Below are 20490 nucleotides of genomic sequence, written 5' to 3'. Positions count from 1 at the left end.
CCATGGCTACTGCAAGTTAGGTGCGCACTCCCGCGGATTTAGGGGACGCGCATTACAGCAGGAGAATGTGTTATTGTACAGATCCATTTTGTGGGAATAAGAGCACCCTGAAGGCACTAACAGTGGTGGAGGAAGTAATCAGATTATTCAGTAAAAGTACTAATGCAACAGTGTAATGTGACAATAAAGAAATTAAATTCAACAATCTCAGGTGGTCAGGATAAGGTTTGCTGTGGCTGTGGTACCATTAGATTTCATAAGATTAGAAATGCTTCTGCATAAATGTACATGCAGGATTATACTGTTTTAGTTGATGGAGGAGTGTATTAATAACTATTATTTTCATTAAGTATTATTCTGATTATTTTCTCATATCATTCTTCATCCTTTAACAATTATGTTTTTTTACTACACCAGAATTATTTAAAATACAATAACATTACTCAAATAATTTGAAGAAAAAACAGCTAATCTTCGTATCTAAGAAGTGGGAATAAAAACAAGATTATTTTTGTCCTTTTTCTTTAAACTCTTCTAGGTTTTTGTAATTTAAAAGTTAGTTGCAAATCAATACAGAAGCTTTCAATCTCATCAGACACATTTAATATCTCCTACACAGTCAAATAACACAAGTTACCATTTGTGAAAGCCATCAACCTCACAGTCCGTTTTGTTTAGAAATCTCAACTCTGCATGCACTTTAAGAACATCGTGCTGGCATGACTTACTCTCTGCTTCAGGCTTGATTTGCCTTATGTAATACTTCCACATGAGACCCATTATAATCCCACAGGATGCTATTGTCCTATCCTGGTGTGTGGACACATGCTTTAGCATGGTAAAAATGATTTCCAATGTGCAGTAAAAACCAACAGGATATCTCATTTCTTATTAGCAGCCTTATTCATTTTAATTCATTCATTTTCACTGCTGTAAAGCCACAATCAGAGGATGCACAATTGCCTCGAACAGCACACGAAACACTGTTTAAAGCAAAGCAAAGGCTGAAAAAGCCATGTTGTTTTGAGTGCAGCTACATCTCTACTCCAACCTCAACAGTGTTTGTCCCTTTCCTTTAATAACCTCTGTATCATTTGCTGCTTCACAGCTGGCTACATGGTGGTTAGGACTTCACACAAATGTGAATCTATTTTCTGACTTGTACTGCGGCTGTGTCTCAGCTGTGTGTGTCTGCAGTGTTCTCCTCCGCCTGATCTGTGTGGGGTTCTTCTCTCGCTTTGACAGCGTGGAGGGCGTAGTTGATGGCCGTGCTGTTGGTCCAGCTCCAGGCTCCTGATACGGGATTGTACAGCATTCCTTGGACCGACTGCACTGAGAAACCATCTGAGAGAGGATGGAAAAAAGAAGGGGGGGGCAGTTACAGAGGGCATGACAGCTGCACTAAGACATACGTTGCTTTTTCTTTTTATGCCAATTATATAACTCCAGCTCGGCAACCACATGACATAGTAATGCATCTGATTTTAGTAGCTGGCTGTGACATTAGCCTGAAGGAAAAAAGAATGTTAATAATATGTGAACCATGTTCACTTTGTAACATAATGACATCATTATGTAACATTATGTAACACGTTGACCAATCACAACAAAGCCGGCCAGCTAACCAATCAGAGCAGACTGGGCTCTGGTTTCAGACAGAGGGTGAAAAGAGGTGCTGCAGCACAGGCAGTATGAGAAAAATAAAGAGCTTTTTGAACATTAAAGCATGGAGACATGTCCCAGGAGAGACACAAAATACAAATATGAACCTGAAAATGAGCATGATAGGGTCACTTTCATTTATCCCGACAGTAAAATGTTGATTTATTTAACTTACATGTACAGCCGGAAGAGGACATTATGTCAGGTTCTATTATCCTATGTGTCAAATCCCATCTGGTCAGTGACTGGACATTTTTTTGTCATTGAAGAAAAAAATCCAACAAAGTTGTTTATACTGCTGGAAACAGTCACTTTTGTTAAGCCTGCTTTTTTTGTAAATTGGATCAAGCAGGAATCGCCCCTGAATTATTAACAGTATGTGGAAGGGTATGTGACGCGAAAATAAAAGTTTTCTAAACAATCTAAACTTATTTTCATGTTAAATGTGGTTCTTCTGAGCAGATAAATGAGGCCTTCAAACAAAAGTTAACAATTTTCTGATTGGGTTTACAGGATGAATATTATTCTCACTGGTTATAAACTCTTCATAATCTGTTGTTTTAAAGAGGATATAACTTTATCCTGTGTGTGCTATTTAAGGAAATATGGAAAGGGAGGGTCTTACTGGACTCCAGGAGGCGCTCCAGCTCCACAGGGCTGATGAACTTCTCCCAGTCGTGTGTGCCACTGGGAACGATGCGCAGCAGCTGCTCGGCTGCCACAATACCCAGCGCATAGGACAGGTTGGTTTTATTCAGAGTTGTGATGAAGAGGGAGCCGCCTGGCTGCAGAGACAGAAAGGAACAGTCTTAGTTTATAAAATATAAACGATTTACAGCTCTTTCTGCTAATACTGCTTGAGAAAACATATTTTACAATGACGTCACTTCCTTACAGGCGCTATGAACACAAGTTAGGTTCTATTTGGGTCCTTAAGGGTATTTATAGACTGGATTAGATACACAGAATCCAGAAAGCAGCAGTGCCAAACCTCAAGGCTCAAATACATTGAGATTAACTATTTCAACAGAAGGGGGGGAGGAGAGAGGAAGAGGATGGAAATAAAGGCACAGGAGTGCAGTCAAATGAATCCAAACAATACAAGAACTAACGCTAAAGCAACCCAGCATAGGTGCCCTGAAGCAAGATATATGTGAAAGAGAAGTGAGAAAGAGAAAGTATAGGAATGCATCATTCCGGGAATATTCAAGGTGAAAACTCTTTATGGTAATTAACTGAAATGGATGGGTAGTAAGATACAAATATAGGGGTATCATAATAAGTAGGCAGAATCTATTCATTTGCTAAAGAAAAATCATTGGCTTTCAAATACATACAATGTCTCATGTTGTGTGTTTACAGCTAGCTGGTTGATTATCTAATGGGGGAACTAACTTAGTATTGACAATATGGGCTATGTGCAAAATTAGGGTTTAAAGTGGACTATAGTATAAATAATGAAACAATTCAGAATGAAGACTGAATAAAATGCATGAATTAAAAACCAGCAGCAACCTCCAGGAGCCTAAGCAGAAGTTTCTGTGAACTGTGCATCTGCAAATGGGCCCTTTAACCCGTTACAAAAACCAGAATAAAATAAAATACTAACTGCAGTTCGCTGCAATATATTCAAATAAATAAAATATATTCATTCAGGTAATATGATCAAAATGTAGTCCTCTATAAATCTATCTAGCCATCTATTGTATGTTACAAGCTCTGCTGAATGCAATAAATAGTTTGATTTAGTTAAATGGGCTAATTTATAGGTAAACTATGCCATATGTTGCTTTTTGTTTATTCATTTTAACCCAAAATAAGTTCCCTATTATGATTTCTATTGCAAAATATCTTGAATATTAATCAGAAATTAACTGACCCTTTGGAATCTGACTCCACTCAATCCCTCTGTATTTTGTTTGGACATGAATGAAGACTAGGCTGTCTTTTTTTCCTCTGCACTCAGCAGTCCACTGATCTGCTCTCAGTGTTATTTTTTTCCTCTCAGTATTGAGGTTCAGTTTTCTCTCTGGTTAAGGTTCAGTGCAGCACAAACTCATGGAAACACATGCTCACCTATTCCCAGTGAAACACAACAGATGCAAACACAACAAACAGATCACCATATGCACGTCAGCACACGCTCAGGTGAACACACAGACACACATAGAGGGGCAGCAATATCTGACTCGATCTAACAGCTGGGGGAACACGCACACACCTTCAGCACGTGGCCGCAGCAGAAGGCGAATGTTTCCAGGTCGGCCAGATGTTCCACCACCTCCGAGGCCACCACAGCGTCATAGCGGCCCCCCCCATGCTCCTCCTCCTCTGCGGAGAGCTCCTCCAGAGTGCAGGCGCGGTAGCTGACCCGCTGACGGAGGTCCGGGTCAAAGGCCGTATGCACCTGGGCCGTACCAATGCTGTCTCCGACCGGATCTATACCCAGCACGTCTGCTCCCAGCCGACCCAGAGGCTAGTGAGGGACAGGAGGAGAAACAGGTCAAAACAAGATCAACTGCACATCAGTTATTTTACAACTGCCTTCGACAATTGAATTTCTTGGCCTCCCATAGTCGAGTTAAAGGGATTAAGCATTTATGATGGATTAAGATACTTTCACTTTTTTGGCTTCACAAACGATTCAGTTTCAGGGAGAAGGAATATTATGAGTAACATCATGGCAGATTCTGAGACGCATAAAATATAGTATAAAACTACTAATAATATTAATACTAATAATAATGATCATTATAAATATAGATTTAATTTTACACGTGCAAAGCGCATATATGTCACAGTGCACGGACGAAGAGATACGCCCGTTAGCCCAGATGGAGCTTTTTCAAACTTGCATCATCCTCTTTATAACCAAATCCATCATTAATTCACAGACTCACACCATATCACACACATCTCAGATTAAAGCTGTTTGCTCTTTGATGTATCTTATATAATCTAGTACTTTCACAGACATTACTTTAACCTTAGGACTCTGAGAAGGAAAAAATAATGCTAACAATTATTAAAAAACTAAATACAATGTATATCCTCACACTTTTTTTACAGTTTTTATACACCAGAATTATTTTACGTTACTTTTTAAAAATGGTTGGCAGAAATTCTTTGTTTAAACTATGGCTCGAATGATGAGTAATAATCTAATCATTTAGTGAGTACAGAGAAAATATCACCATGTTTTAATGAAAAAGTAAATAATTATTCAAGTAAAATTTCTGCAAGAACTGTCAGAAAATTCAGTTTTCAATGTATTGCTTAACAAACAAACTGGGAGAATAACAATTAAGACCGTATGTTGTTTTGTGGCGTTAACCAAGACTCCATTCCTGCCTCTCTAACATGATGAACATTCTCAAAAGAGAACACAAAGCCTTCCATTCTATCTGGGAGCCTCATGTGTTTTTGTGTGCCCTAAATTTTAGATTGAGTATTTGTTTTTTAAATAAAGAATTACTTAATCCGATCAATCACCTTATTCAAATTGAGGACCTTTGTGAAGGATTTATTTTCTTAAGATAGACAGACGGACGGACGGACAGATACTTTTTTTCCCAAATAAATTAGGTAATTATTTTGTTCCAGCCCGTGAAAACCATAACACGAGTCAAGATCTTTAAAATTAACATTATAGCTAAGTATATATATATATATATATATGTTAAGAATAACATTTTAATAAAAAATTAAAAGCAACAAGGTTATATGCATTCACAATAGAAAAGACATATACTGTATCCGTAGAGTATAATACACAATATAACGAAAAAGTACTTTTTACATTCGTTTTAAAAGTGATGATGTTATTAAATATGGCTGCAGTTGAAGCTTTGTGATTCACATTATAGTCCACATTGACTTCTGCTGTTGTACTGCTTTAATATGGAGCTAAAGAGGGGTGTATAGAGAAAAGTGTATGGTAAAAAGCTGAAGCAACTGAAGTGATGTAATATGAACTACAGCCTCCTCTTGTGGCTGGTGTGTTGAGCTGCAGGCCCAGGGGCCGATGTCCACCCTCCCACATCTGATCCCTTCTGAAGGGAAGAGCTGTAGTGACGAGACTCCTGGAGACACAGCTGCCATCCCAACAGACACTTTGAGGATTTCTCAGTGTGTGTTTCTGCGCCTGAACATGACAGCCTGTGTGACAGAGCCGCAGAAGAACAGGGCCTGATTTTGTCTTCTCAAATCAAACCATACAGCTGGTGTGTCCTCTGTTATAATAGAGACAGAAGCTGCCTCAGCTAGCAGCGCTAACAAACAGATAAACAACAGTAAATGACCGACTGTCCGCTCCACCACACTGAGACCAGCCACATCACCAGAGGAGGGGGATCGGGCTGACGTCTAGAGGTTTTTTGGGCACTGGTATGTGAAAGCACTGGAAATATGAAGCAACGAAAGCAGAAAACCTTCCTAGAATTTGAGGTGACGTGAAGGCAACAATTCAAACTATTGGGAATAGACACAGAGAAAGCAAAAGTAGTTTGTCTGCACGTCCTAATTTGCACTCGCTCTGCATCTTTCTCACAAAAGAGTGACACCCCTACCTCGGTGAGCAGGCCTCCTCCACAGCCCACATCCAGAATCCTGAGTCCTGCCAGTGGTTTCCCAGGATGCCGCTGTCTGTGCACGTTCAGCAGATTATCCCTGAGAAAGGTCGATGAAAACTGGGTCAAATTTCAAATAAAACTACAAACGCCTTACTCCTGTTACTTTTCAACACACACCCGTCATGTTACAAAAATACAAAGTCTTGTTATCTGAACATTTACTGTGTACATTAATTTTTCACCCTGGAAATGGATGTATGTAGGGTTATGTCTAAATATGTAAGTGAGGAATTATGACAGACAGACAGACAGACAGACCACACACACACACACACACACATACACACACACACACTCAAATTGACATTAGCGGCAAGTATATATAGTAAGAATAAAACATTAAAAAACTACAATTAACATTAAATATATGCCAATTTGCATACATATGCAGAAAATAAATCTCAGTATTGGATAAAAACAGGTTCAACACAGAGAGTATTTTGGTAGCTCTTTGTATCACGCAATGCACAATGTATTTACTTTTTCATTTATGATTTTGTTAACATGTGCTTGCCTCTTTATTGAATAAGTCAAATGATCTGATCTTGCCTTTTACCTTGTCGGTTCAGCCTGGGACTTACAACTTTCGAGGCCAAAAGAATACTTTCAGTTCAGAGTAACATCATGATAGATTCTGCTACATATACTGTAGAGTATAAAACTGTAATAATGAACATTACAAACATACATTTAACTTTACAAAGCGCATATGTGTCACAGTGCACGGACGAAGCGGTACGCCATTAGCCCAGATGGAGCTCTTTCAAACTTGCATCATCCCCTTTGGTTGACGTAACCAAAGAAATCCGTAACGCACAGTCATTAATTACAACTTTCGTGGCCAAAAAAACGATCTATTATAGAAATGCAGTTTTGGCCTGATTTGTCTTTCCCTTGAACATCTTGGGCCATAAGTAGGTATATGAGAGTGACACATTTTGTCTACGGTCACAACCATCTGAATATTAGTGTCTGCCAGCTAACATCAACAGATATCCTGTGGCTACAGATTCATCCTCCCTTTCTTGCTTGCTCTTGTGCTCCCCTCCTCCCTTCCTCCCTTCCCTCCATGCTCCCTCACACACTGTCTGACTGCTGCAGCCCCGGGCAGTAGACATGCAGAACAGGCTGAGCTGTGGGTAATGCATTGTGCTCATTAAAGCTCTGTTGGGGTGCAGGAGCAGCCGTGCAAACAGTGAAAGAAGGAGGGTTATCTGCTTGCTGACATCCACTCCCCCCACAGAGCAAGATGGAGACAGAAGCTACTTAACCCTAGAGTGAGGACAATGTCAAGCCAACTCCTCATGATGTACTATTACTTGCATAACAACTCTAATGCTAGCAATACAACAAATTATGTTTAGCTTTTCAAAATGAACAGTAATTTGACTTTTTTTCTAATCATGCATCACATTATTTAAAAACAAAAAATAGAAAAACATCACCTTTCAGTTTCATATTTGTGTTTTCTGCCTCTCTTTGGACATGTCTCCTTGCTTTAATGTTCAAAAAGCTCTTTATTTTTCTCATACTGCCTGCACCTCTTTTCACCCTCTGTCTGAAACCAGAGTCCAGTCTGCTCTGATTGACTCTTTGAACACTTATGATACATTATTATTCTTGTTGAATATACAAATGTTTGACACTTTATTTTTATTTTTTTAATGCTGTGTTCTACCATTACGGTATTCTGTTTAACATTGGTTTTTTATGTATTTTTTTAAATCTGTTCGAGATAAAGACGGAAATTAAATGAATTGAAATTGGTTAGCTGGCCAGCTCTTTTGTGATTGGTCAAACGCTTACAGACCTTTTTGAAATGTCCCCCACCCCTAAAGATATAATCTACAATGTGTTGGAGCGCTAGCCAATAGAAGCGAAAGTGTTACGTAGTGATGTCACTATGTTATTGAAGTAAACAAAAGTAAACGCTGTATTTTTTTATTTTTTATTATCACGTGTAACATTGTATTGAGATGTTCCACAACGTTATCGCAGAAATCTTCTCATATTGTGCAGCCCTAGTTTGAATACATTTTTTCAATATTTTGGCTTTACTCCAGGGAAAAGCATTCCAATATAATGAGTTCTTCAATATTTATATATATATATAAAAAATGAAGTGCATTTTTTGCCCAAAGTATTTTTGCAATAAAGTCATTGTGGTTTAATATTATATACTTAAGCAGCATTACAGTATTTCTGTAGCTTGCTGTATTTAGGATAATCAAGTGTCAATTTATTAAGATTTGGGGAATAAAAACACTGTTTTATACAAAACTAAAATAAGAAAACCGTGAAGTTTAAAAACAACTTTATCTTTTATGATTGTAGTAATACTGTCTTAGGAAGCTAAACTCTATTATCTTTTTTCACAGTCACTCATGCTATTCAAGAAAATGAACATTATTTGGCTTTATAGTACCACAGTAAGAGTGTCAGAGAGTAAAAGGTGCAGCAGAAACAGTAGCAGCGGTCTCATTTAGACACATCCTGAGGGCGGACTTGCATCAGGCAAATCAGCCTCACTCAGACACACACTGGCACTGGATCTGTCACACTGTCACCACAAACACACATCATCATCATCATCCCCACCACCAACAGGACCACAGAAAGGGGGGGGGGGTAAAATACTGATTATCTTGTGGGGGCCCCTAGAGCAGATCTTATCAATCAAAACAGACGCAGCAGCACCAAAACAACCCCGATGGAGCGTTGGAGGAGCTGAACCACTATTGGTTGTGAATGCGCTGATGTGTGCAGGAATCCTGTCACCTCCAATTCATGTTACTTCAATGTATGTGTTTTTGCTCTCAGATACCAAAAGGCTGAATCTCCCCCAGGTTACGTTTGGACACAGTTGCTTGATGCCTCTCAACCCTGTGTTGACAGTGACATAGGTGTGACATCTTGAAAATAAGACTATTGGCATGCATATAATGTAGAAACACTCACCGTATAAAAGGCACCCGCAGGTCATTCATGGAGTGAAGAGCAGCAAACTCTCCCCGCTCATCCCACCACTTGCTGGCCAGTGACTGGAACCTCCTCACCTCGTCCGGGTCCACCGTGCTGTGGGAGGCTGAGCGAGCGCTGGGCAGGGTGAGACAGACAGGATTACAACAAGGCTGCAAACAACTAAACTTGACACTTAATAACAGGAACACAATACAGACAATGACGCACACAACATGGGAATTAATAGTTGTGCTTCAATTTTAAAAAAACTGTATATATATACAAAATGTATATCAATGTTAATATCGATATTTTTTTTCACCATCACTGTGTTAAATCTTTAAACCAACTAAACTGAATTTTAAATCCTTACAATGTCAGTGTGTTAACATAATGCTTCTGTTGTTATGAGGGATAACAACAGAAAACTATAATTATTTATTCCATGCTAAATTCTATATTGTTTTGGCAAATGATTATCAATATTGTAATTGATACAAGTGTCAGATTTTTAAGGAAAAGTCCAATTGTTTTTTGTATTAGAGAACACAAATGTACAACTACTTCATTTTCAAAACATTACCCCTTTAAATGTCAGCCGTAAACTAAATGGTTTGGGGGGGGTCAATGACAGCAACATAATTAATAATACAGCAGCAATTACCCTAAAGGAAACGAGGAAAATAGTTGTATAGCAATTGCTCCAAACATTTGAAGACTTATGATATTATGTTGTTGTTGCTGCAGGGATCAGACACTAGGGTTTTAATGTTGCCTTTTGAGTCTTTTAGTCTCTGAATAACTTGGCTACAAAGTTTATTATAGTCTTATTAAAAAGGGAGCTGAGGTTGAACTTCCAAATGTTGGCAAAGAAAAACATCCTTGCTGAAAGGTATGGGATGTAATGCAATTAGTGAAATAACTATTCAAAGAATAAGGGGGACATTCCTGGTTTAAGCTTCTCAGATGTAAGCTCTCACTTTTTGACGACTGAATATTACTTATGTTTTGGTCTGTTGGTTGGTTGACACAAACCCTTCGAGGTCAGTTTGTGGTCTAATCAAAATAAATGGGGATGATGTACAATTTTTTGGTTACCACTATTGTTCTTGATCCTTAGTAAATATCCAAGCCTTTAACCATATTTAGTTGAGTCATAACAACTCTCTGAGCTTATCAAATCACTGCACTTTTACCTTTATTTCTGTTGGGAGCTTTAAACCATTCACCCTTGGTACCGTTTAACACCTATCCTCTAAATTGTTTGCCCCTACTGTGACATGTGAAGGTACGTTAACATTAACTAAGTGGCACCTGTAATGTGACTGTTGTAATGTTAGTGTTGCAGCCTACCTTATTTGACATGGCACGGTGTGTTGCTGGCTCTCCAGAGAGACGCCCCTCTGCAACCACAGTGTCCGCTGTTTACATACCGCCGTCCAGCTGAACCCGCTCCGTCCTGCCGCTCTCTGGACCTGGAAGACCCCGCACACAGAGGCGGTGTTCCGGCTGTACAGCCCGAACATGAGGCGACTGAGCTTATTCGCATACATGCTGTGTCAAAACACTCGTTGACAGATAGCTTCTGAACACTTGTTCACTGCACTTCAGTTGACCGACTGTGCGCATGTCTTTTCTGCTCGGGCAGAAACAACACACACTTTGGTTCCTACCGGTCAGCCAATAAATATTACCGAAGGCAAACAAGTAGACTAACTGGAAAGTTTATGTGTTTTGTTATTTGAGTAATTAATTATTGGTGACTATTGCACTGTAATGGTTCTTTCAAAACCAACGAACTGATTAAATAATTGCTAATTGCTGCTTCACTAGCTTTATGTTTAATGTTAGTTTTAAGCCTCCTATCAGATTCAAGCACTTTCCCAGAAATTAAAATGACCATTTAACTTTAAATTGCAGCGTTATGGCAGCACATTCAACGCAGCACAATTTTAGCAGTTTTTGATATGTGATCCCTACTGAAAAGAGTTGTTCATAACCATGTTCACTTAGCCAAGCCTCACAGGAAGTCCTACCAGGTGACTCTGACTTATGTGCTTTTGTGTTCACTTCAACATGGGATAGTAGGTGCCAGTGGATCATTTCTGACGGTCTCTGGATGGGTTTGAAAGAATATAGATATATATTTGGAATGGGAAATGGCTTTTATACCATTATGAAGTGGGATTAGCTGTTGGGCTTCCAGTAGTGTAATAAAAAAAAAAATACAAAACCAGTTGCCAGTATATAGTGGACCTACCCCTGTATGTGGAGAGTTTGAGCAATTGATGTGTTTTTTAGGGATGGTTGGGAGGGTGTTATAAGTTAAGTAGCACTAAGAAAAGACAGCGAGGCGAGACAAGGAACAAACAGTTTTATTGAACATATTACAATAATGATTTGAGGAGAAAAAGTTAATCCTGTTACGGTTTTTAAAATTATACAACTTTAGCTTTTTAGTGTCCACAGAGTCTTATTAAGCTTTGCATAATGATACAAGAGAAAACTCCTACCATTCAAAAAGTCTGAAGTTTTTCTTCAGTCACACATTTTAAAAATAACATATTTACAAAGATGAAAGACGTGTGTATGAGAGGGGGGGTTCACCTACACAATTGCCTCTATAATGAGACAAGCCTGTTCAACTCATGGAATTTAAAATGGTAAAGTGCACAGATCATGAGGGTTAACTGTGCTCCTCAGCGTCTGCTACGACGGGAGGGGGACGTTGACCTGAAAGAGAGGCGTGGACACAAAATTAATACTGCACCAATCACACATACCCACGCAGACTACAATATATAGACATGCACAGATACCCCCCTCCCACCAGACATACTGTACTCTCCTTAAAATCTAATGTTCTGCAGACTCTAGAGTAGAAAATATACCCTGCAGTGCACAGTGTAAGGCAACAAATGGTTTCATATCTAAACAAGTAGCTACAAAAAGACACTATTGGCTTTAGGATGTTGAGACATCTTGTGACTTGTTAGAAATTCAGGAATGGCAAATGTGCATGATAGATAACACATAAATGAGGCATTAAATCCCTTTATTTCATTCAGACATTACAATGTTGGGCAGATTTGACTGCAATTGACAGTACATTTCCATAACATTCACTTCAAAAATACTAATTGGAAATGACTCTGTAGAATTCACAATGAGACATACAGTGAAAACATACAGTAGGAAAGAAAGGGAATAAAAAGAATACTACCTTGATCGCGACTTAGACTTGTGTTTGCGGCTTGCCTTCTTACCAGACTTGTGAGATTTTTCCGTCGACCTTGAGCGACTACGTTTGGATTTTTTGGATTTCTTCTCCTTGCTAACTTCAGGGGAGGGGGACCTACTTGAGTCGGACTCTGAGCGCTTCTTGCTAGCTTTAGCGGAGCCCTTCTTGCTGGATTTGCTATCCTGCCGGGAGTGTTTGTCACTCTGAGAGTCCATGCACGAGTCGCTCTCCTTCCTTTTCTTAGATTTGCCATTCTCCTCTGTAACTGCAGAGCTTCCTTTCTCCTTCTCCTTGACCTTAGGCTTTTCTTTCTTTTTGTCTGACTCCTTCTCTTTCTTTTTTTTGTCTTTCTCATGGCTATGACTCCTTTCCCTCTTTCTCTCCCTGTCTTTGCTGGAGGCCTTCTGCTTGTGTTTGCTGCTACGGCCTCGACTGCTGTCTCGGCCATCCCGACTCCTTTTCCTCTCCTTCTCCCTTTCCTTCTCCCTCTCTCTGCTGCGACTGCGGGTGTCTCTGGCCCTGGCTCTGGCCCGCTCTCTGGATCTGGATCTACTTCTGCGGCTCTTGCGCTCCCTGGACTCGCTGCGATCTTTCTTGTGTCGGCCTGATCTCTCTGCGCTGCTCCTCCGCCTCTCCCTGCCCTTCTCGCTGCGATGCCTATGGGAGCTGCGGCTGCGGCTACGCCTGCGAGCCTTGTGGGAGGACGAGCGGCTACGCCTCCTCTTCCTACGCGGAGAGGAGGATCGCGATGAACTACGGGAGGATGCCGAGGAAGAATAAGACGAAGAGGAGGACGAGTGGCGGGTGCTGTGGCTCGATGTGGAGCGGGAGCTGCTGCTGTGACCGTTGGCCGGTGAACTGCTGCCGCCTCGCCCCGAGCGCTCCTTCCCTCTGCCCGGGTGCTTGCTTTCGCTACCCTCCTTCTCACTACGGGACCTACGCCTTTCTACCAAGGGCTCCGCCTTTGTCTCCTTAACTTCCTGTTTGTGCGTATTCTCTGGCTGGCCCTCATCATATTCCCCCTTTTCTCTGCTCAATCTCTCCTTCGCCATCTCTTCTGTGGAAACAAACAAAAACTCAGGTTAGAAATAATCAAAGAAACATCATGTCATGAAAATAAACCACAAACACTACAAAGTTTTACAATAACTATGATTGGATTCTTCAAGATGATATTGATACAGCACTAACTTATAAGAGCTTATAAGACCCCCCCCCATCATAACATAATGACATCACTGATGCTTTGACTGGCTATAGCTCGAACACATTGTACTAAGGGGAAGGACACATTTCTGAGCAGTTGACTAATCACAACAGAGCTGGCCAGCTAACCAATCAGAGCAGACTGGGCTCTGGTTTCTGGGCTCTGGAGCTTTTTGAACATTAAAGCATGGACACATGTCACAGAAGAGACACTAAATTCAAAATAGGAACCTGAAAATGACCATATCTCACCCCGTGCAAGCAGAGCGTCCTGCGCCTGTTTGTCCTGCAGCTGCTGCACCTCCCGCTCCTTGCGGCGGAAGGCGTCCTGCTTCTCTCGGATGCGGTGGCGCAGCTCCTCATCATCTGTGTCGGAGGATTCGGACCCTCGAACGCTGCGCTCGTCCTCATCCTCGCTCTCGTCTGAACCGTAGTCACCGAGTCCGCCTGCCACAACAGAGCCCCCGGGTGGTTGAGTTTTGGACAAATATTTATTCTCACAAGCACGTTTCACTGTAAAGCCCATAATCCCAACCCAAAATCCACAATGGAAGGCACTTAATTCTGAAGAACGTTATATTACACCCTGATCAACCCCTTAAAACTTAAACAGATAACCCTTAAAGAAAGCTGCTAAAGAATACTTTGTGATAAAGAACATGCTTCTAATCATAAAGATTTCACTTCGATGGCAAATCATAAGTGTATTTTGGGTGTTAGGGTCTACGATTTCCCGTTTTCCTTCCAAAACCCTGCCATTTATTTGATATATATTCTCCATCCCACCCCCCCGGTGACAGAAAAAGGGATACTCACTGAGACCAGTCAGAGAAGCCAATGCACTTGACTGTGCCAGCTGTTTTGCAGGAGCTTTGATTCACATCAACAACAGGAACAACATGTTAAAACACATACAGCCATTTTCTCAAGAGAGTCGCTAGAGAAGAAAGGGGGGGTCACAGATAAAGCACTTTTCACAAGAGCTGCCATTGGTGAAAAAAAGAGAGAAAAGAAATGACAAAAACAAAACCAAAAAAATGGAGAAAAGAGAGAGGGTTAACAAACGAAATTCTGTCACACAATCCAAGTCAAACAGTCGCACAGGCGGGGAAGAACCAATCTGTACTAATGCAGTCACTTCAGCGGAGGAAGTCTCTGGTATCTAAAAGGTGGATGCTGGTCAGATTCAATGCTGAGACTTTATCCACTCGTATCATACAGTCTTTCAGCAGGACCTTCAATACCGGGAACCAGAAATAGTGTTTGTGAAAAGCTCTGCTCTCTCCTTCTGATGCATTAGCAGAGAATGGTTAAATTTCAGACATACTCCAAAAGTTTGACGCTCAATTGCCCTACTTTACAGGGCCTTATTGAGTCCATTTCAAAAGAGATTATTATGCACGTATTGGATTCTCTTCAGATTGGAACAACAAATGTCTTGGTGACAAGTATAGATGAAGTAAAAGTGGAAAAAACAAGAGCAGACCTCGAGTGGCTTTGCGGTGCGTCTCTCTGGCTACATGCTGGATCTCCTCGTTGGTGACCTCGAGAAGGATCTCCGTCAGAAGGGTTTTTGTTATAAACATCTAACAAAAGAATAAAATCTATTATTTTTCAAATCAATCCATTTGAAAAATAGGCTGTTTAGATGCAGAAAAAAGATCAAACTGACCATCTGGAACTCCTTTTCCTCATCCGTCATTTCAGGTTCGCTGTCCTCTGCAGGAGGTGACGGGCTCCGACCAGAAAATTCTTTTTTGATGGAGGGTTTTTCATCATCCTCATTGTTGTAATTGCCCTCATCGTCGCTATCCTGATGGACACAGAAGCAAGGAATGATATTTACAGGGATGCAAACTCATCAGGGATGAAAAAGGTGAAAATGATCCAAACCCTTGGAGCTTACAAATTTGCTCTTGCGGGGAACTCGTGGCCCGTCGCCTCCCTCATCGACCTCGCGCTCTTTGGCCTCTTCTTTTGTCATCTTTGCGCGCTCCTTCTCCATCTGCTCTCGTTCGAACTTCTTCTGCTTCTCCCTGTCCATCTTCTCAAGGCCCTCTCGGATCCATGCAGGTAGTGTACGCCTCTTTACCGCATCTGAAGGTGACATGAAGGTCAAAATGAGTCCTCCACAGGCAGAGAGGGGAATAACAATAGTGGAAAAAAATTACATTCAAACACCGGCCTCGGCCAAAATTGTTATTCTTAACATCGGCCAAGAAATTTGGCATCGGTGCATCCCTAATTAGTGCAAAGAGGTAGGGGATGACAACTAAGAAAAAAGACATAACTATACCTTCTTTTTAGCAGTGCATAATAAAATGTTAAATTAGTACTTATAATATTACTTCATGTCCAGTCTGGTATGCCTGACTAAGTGCAAGTAAAATGTCATACCTGTAATTAAATTAAGATAATTACTTTCTGTAGAAGTGAAGTTTACACACAAACTGCCCCTCCGCCAGTTTTTAGCTGATAATCTTAATGTGATGGCTGGCTATTCTCAAAGTGAAAACACACTCACCTAACGTTGCTGCGACCTCCTGTTTGACAGGAAGCTGGATGGGGGATCTGGGCCGCTCTCTGAAGCCGGGGGGTCTGACATCTCGTCTGTTCTGAGGAGGACCCTGCCAGTATGGGGAGTGGAAGCTGGTGGGTGCGGGGGCGAAGGATGACGCGGCGCCATGCTGTGGAGAGACAGCACAAACAGATAATTTAAAAAGGGAGTTGAAAGTACAATAGGTCCTCTCTTATCTACAGGGTGTGGGGTTGGTTTTTGTTATTCCCCAGATAAGGTTAGCTGACATTCATCCATCACTCCTGACTGGGCTAAAATGTCTGTTTGGTTAAAAATGTAAAATAAAAAGCAGCTTATAAACAATACCAAACCATGCTGGATCCTCAACAAGCCAACACTTTCCTCTGCACCGCATCAAGAAAGCAATGACTGATACAGCTAGATGCTGGGACCCGGCTCTTTGTCTATGGATTTGCTCCTTCTTGTGTTACTTGGTTGTCACACTAAAACCCAAACGCTTCAACAGTTTCTACTATAGCATCTGCATACCTGATAATCAAACTGGTTCATGGCCATGGGGGCCATGGCGTAGCTGTCGGGCTGTGCCCCATACCCATGGCTGTTCTGGGGGTAAACCCCGTGGTGGGCCTCCGAGTTGAACTCCACGCTGTCCTGGCTGTTGCTGTCCTCGCTGGGGTTCACCACATCCATCGGCCCTGAGCCAGGGGGGATCCAGGCCTGTTCAGGGGGCGGAGGAGGAGGGGGCTGGCCATGCATTCCCCATTCTGGTAATGACAACAGAGGTAATAAACAAAAGTTAAAGCAACACAGACATGTATGTGTAACCATAAATATACAACTCTGGAGATTTTTCTCAACATCTGCACAACAGGGACTTGGTATCCAGCTGTTTATCCGAGTTCATTTACACGAAGGACCACAAATAATGTCACAAATCACCTTAGCTGTTCCTGACTTACCATTACAGTACCAAAATGAGAAAAAAAAACTAGCACAAAAATTATGAAAAAAAGCTTGCTATTAGGCATTGGACAGTTTTAAAGTTTCAAGTCACGATAATCCTGGATATAATAATTAAATATTAAACAAAGTATCATAAAAATGTGCTTAAAATGGCACAAATACTGGAATGAATGTATCTTCCATTTGGTTGACTAAATATTTTTTGCATCACTGATAGATGTGTATTTTTTCTAGGTAACACAATTTATCAGTGAACAAATAATAATTCTTACATAAACCAATCATACACCACAAGGTCCCCCGGCATCTTAAATCAGACTGGCTGGATCATGATGGGAATGTCAACAAAGTGTTTTGAGAGCAATCAACAATCATAATAGTCCTATATGTTTCCATATCGTCCCTACTTGATAAGATTCATGGGGTTAAAATTGTACCTGGCTGCCACATTCTGCCAAATGCCGGGTCGCCAGGGAAGGCACCATGGTTGCCCGGTCCACCTGGTTCCAGGCCTGGGATGTCCTGGCCATTGGGCTGCATGTTTGGCTGCTCTGGTCCTGTCGTCTCCTTCTGGGCTATCCATGCTTGTGCCAGGGCAGCCCAGTCCACTTGACCTGCACACAGACAGTATTACAGGTCTATTGTGCAAAGAAGCCCTGTAGAAGCTTACATATTTTGAAAAAAATGTTGTCATGGTGCATTTGCATCCCTCACTCACCTGGATCTTGCGTGTGCTGGAAAGACTGCATCCACTGCTGCTGGCTCAGCGGCCACTGCGGCCAGGGTTGTCCTCCCTGGTCCCACATCACTCTCCTCTGCATTCACACCTGAAATGCACAGGCCAGCTAGAGTTACACTTTATTTGCACCATCGCCACCTCTTCTGCTGACATGACTAGAGCTGCTGCAGTTTGTGCGCAGTAACATTACACTGCGTTTAGTGGCCAGAAAAGAGCGACTGTTAGCTACAAGATGAAAGCTAACGTTACATGTAGCTAAGCAGCTAGCTGTATTTAGCAACACGGGTAAGCAGCAAGTCATTTTTGCGGTTTCGAGTTGGAAACCTTCGCTATGCAGCATGAAATAACCCAGTGTCAACACTGACGCATGATACTGAAATACACTGGGCAAGTGAATTCCCAACCTCTGAAGCTGCCTGTGGAGCTAAATGCAAGCTTACGTGAGCTAAGCTAATCACGAAAGCTAAATGATACTAGCACAATTATTATATCGTGTGAACAAATGTGCTTTAAAATGTGAATACATAACACACTGGAAGAAAAGTACGAAGTAAACATACACAAACGCTTTGCTTAGAGTAACATAATCCCCACCTTTTCCAGACAGTTTCTCTCCAGCGATGCGGTACAGAATCAAAATGGCTGCACCAGTGAAGTGAACTACTCAGCTCCGGGGAAGTGTGAAACGAGACGCACCGCTGCTGCCTTCAGAGGCCGTCAGGAATATTCCTATATAAAACGTATTAACATAGATCGCCCCCTATAACACAGCACATCTAATGGATTTATTGCATTTATCCATTTTAGCCTGTCTCGGTGTATTTTAGAGGGCAGTCCTTCTTAACAAACGAGTTAATTTACACTTCACAGTGTGTTTTTCATTACGAAACCGTACGTTCGAGCTGCCCATAAAGGCATCATAGTGACTGCGAGACATTCAGATGCTGATGAGGTGATGACAGAAGTAACTAAGGTCACAAAGATCACAGACGCACTCGCACAAAACAATGAATGTACACAGATTTACACTAACGTATTTTTTTTATTTCTTACATTTTTAACTTTTAACATAGTTCACACACCTTTACAAATGACGGCAGGCCTAGAGCAACAGACCCTCAGCTTGTCTCTGCATGACCCTGGTTTCAGAGCAGTTGGCTTTAAACGTTTATGAGAAGGTGGATTTGCCAATGGCCGAAATCTACGCTACCGAGTTTACTTTTAAGTACAGTATCAGTAGGTTACTGGAGTACTGAAATTCCATGTTTTTTACAAGTTGTATTGGTTATTTAAACAAAAAACTAAGTATATTTCAACCAGTAATGGAATTTAACCAAGTACATTTACTCAAGTACGGTGCCTAATTAGACATATACATTTCCACACTTGTACTTTATCTGAATATTTCAATTTAATGCACGTTTACACTTCTACGTCTCTACTATTTGAGAGGTAGATGTACTTGTACAGCTTTAGTCACTTTACAGATTAGTTTTCTGTCTGATTGCTTGTCCAGTGAAAACCATAAATCTCTGTTTTGAATTTAATGTTTGTGATAAACTAATGGATGAATTATTGTGAATTTGTTGATAAAATTCTCCTAGTTCTATACAAAACCAATGTAAAGCCTCTTGAATCAGCTGGAAAATGCATTGTCACATAGTTGAATACTGGGCTGTTTTTTTCAGAGACACTCATGGAGGGTTTTTTTAGACTTTTTAAAGATAAGTGGTTCGCACAGGACAGCGACAAAAATACAAACATGATGATTTTACAGAATTTGATGAATTGAAACAAAATAAACTACCCAACAGTTTATAAAGGAGTTAAAATTAGTACAACCTTGGACAGTAAAATGACATATACACTGAGGGAACATTTTACTGCATAATTAATACTTTTACTGAGTTATAATACATACTTTTACCAAAGTAAGGCTTTGAATGCAGTTCTTGTAGTGAAGTATTTTCAGTGTGGTATTATATTTACTTCAGGAAAGGATATACATACTTCTTCCACCATTGGATTTTTTCAGGCCCCCTTGTATCTTTATATGGTGAATTATACCAATAAAAACTGCCTATATCAAATCATCTTAAAATAATTTCCACAAAGCTAAGGGTCCACTTGTGGTTAATCTGGCCATTTGTTGTATTTCTGAAAGCAATATGTCTTAATCAGTAGAGGGCAGCAGTTGCTAAGCATGGGTTGGGTAAATTTCCAAGCATCGCAGCAAAATGAAGTTAAAAATAAAACCACATCAGCTGAAGTGCTTGATGTCCAGTTGCTCTGCAGCTCTAAATGGTTGCCACCACTTTCCTAAAAACCTGAAATTATCTAACACATCTTCTGTGAGGAGAGGGTTATGTGCAGGTGTTGGTCAGGGCTCTGTCTTGTGCTGTTGGTGTTAATATGGACCCTGATGTGTGTGCAGTGTGTGGAGCAAAGCCTCAGGCCAGTGTAGCTGTTTGCATCAGAGCGATGTGTTGATGCACGGTGGTGTGTGTGTGTCTGTGTGTGTGGCATGGTGTCAACCGAGGTGAGTGAC

At 40.9% G+C, this 20490-nt stretch overlaps 2 protein-coding genes across 2 annotated transcripts; both read right to left on the bottom strand.

Moving 5' to 3' along the window:
- Positions 1-586: 586 nt before the first annotated feature.
- coq3 (coenzyme Q3 methyltransferase) lies at positions 587-10885 on the bottom strand. The gene is made up of 6 exons (XM_063878638.1): positions 10608-10885; positions 9252-9389; positions 6231-6330; positions 3884-4138; positions 2288-2447; positions 587-1344 (listed from the first exon to the last, which is right to left on the bottom strand). The coding sequence occupies exons 1-6, from the start codon at positions 10805-10807 to the stop codon at positions 1178-1180; spliced, it is 1020 nt and encodes a 339-aa protein (XP_063734708.1). The 5' UTR covers positions 10808-10885; the 3' UTR covers positions 587-1177.
- A 728-nt stretch (positions 10886-11613) lies between these two features.
- pnisr (PNN-interacting serine/arginine-rich protein) lies at positions 11614-18640 on the bottom strand. Its single transcript, XM_063879417.1, has 12 exons — positions 18537-18640; positions 17922-18030; positions 17641-17817; positions 16769-17004; positions 16226-16388; positions 15608-15798; positions 15374-15514; positions 15188-15287; positions 14518-14571; positions 13954-14148; positions 12478-13552; positions 11614-11987 (listed from the first exon to the last, which is right to left on the bottom strand). The coding sequence occupies exons 2-12, from the start codon at positions 18022-18024 to the stop codon at positions 11954-11956; spliced, it is 2469 nt and encodes an 822-aa protein (XP_063735487.1). The 5' UTR covers positions 18025-18030; positions 18537-18640; the 3' UTR covers positions 11614-11953.
- Between the last annotated feature and the right edge of the window lie 1850 nt (positions 18641-20490).

The sequence above is a fragment of the Eleginops maclovinus genome, chromosome 3 (genome assembly GCF_036324505.1).
Source record: "Eleginops maclovinus isolate JMC-PN-2008 ecotype Puerto Natales chromosome 3, JC_Emac_rtc_rv5, whole genome shotgun sequence".
NCBI classification, from domain to species: Eukaryota; Metazoa; Chordata; class Actinopteri; order Perciformes; family Eleginopidae; genus Eleginops; species Eleginops maclovinus.
The sequence above is the reverse complement of the archived record's forward strand: the minus strand, read 5'-3'. Positions and strand labels throughout refer to the sequence as shown.

Bases quoted from the DNA above. Each gene is read 5' to 3' on its own strand.
- coq3 (XM_063878638.1), bottom strand. From the start codon at position 10,807: ATGTATGCGAATAAGCTCAGTCGCCTCATGTTCGGGCTGTACAGCCGG. The intron at 4,139-6,230 runs GTAGGGGTGTCA...GTCCCTCACTAG, and splicing joins GAGGAGGCCTGCTCACCGAG to CCTCTGGGTCGGCTGGGAGC. The intron at 2,448-3,883 runs GTGTGTGCGTGT...CTGTCTCTGCAG, and splicing joins GCTGCGGCCACGTGCTGAAG to CCAGGCGGCTCCCTCTTCAT.
- pnisr (XM_063879417.1), bottom strand. From the start codon at position 18,024: ATGCAGAGGAGAGTGATGTGGGACCAGGGAGGACAACCCTGGCCGCAG. The intron at 16,389-16,768 runs GTATGCAGATGC...GTCTCTCCACAG, and splicing joins TGAACCAGTTTGATTATCAG to CATGGCGCCGCGTCATCCTT. The intron at 11,988-12,477 runs GTAGTATTCTTT...CCTCTCTTTCAG, and splicing joins AAGTCTAAGTCGCGATCAAG to GTCAACGTCCCCCTCCCGTC.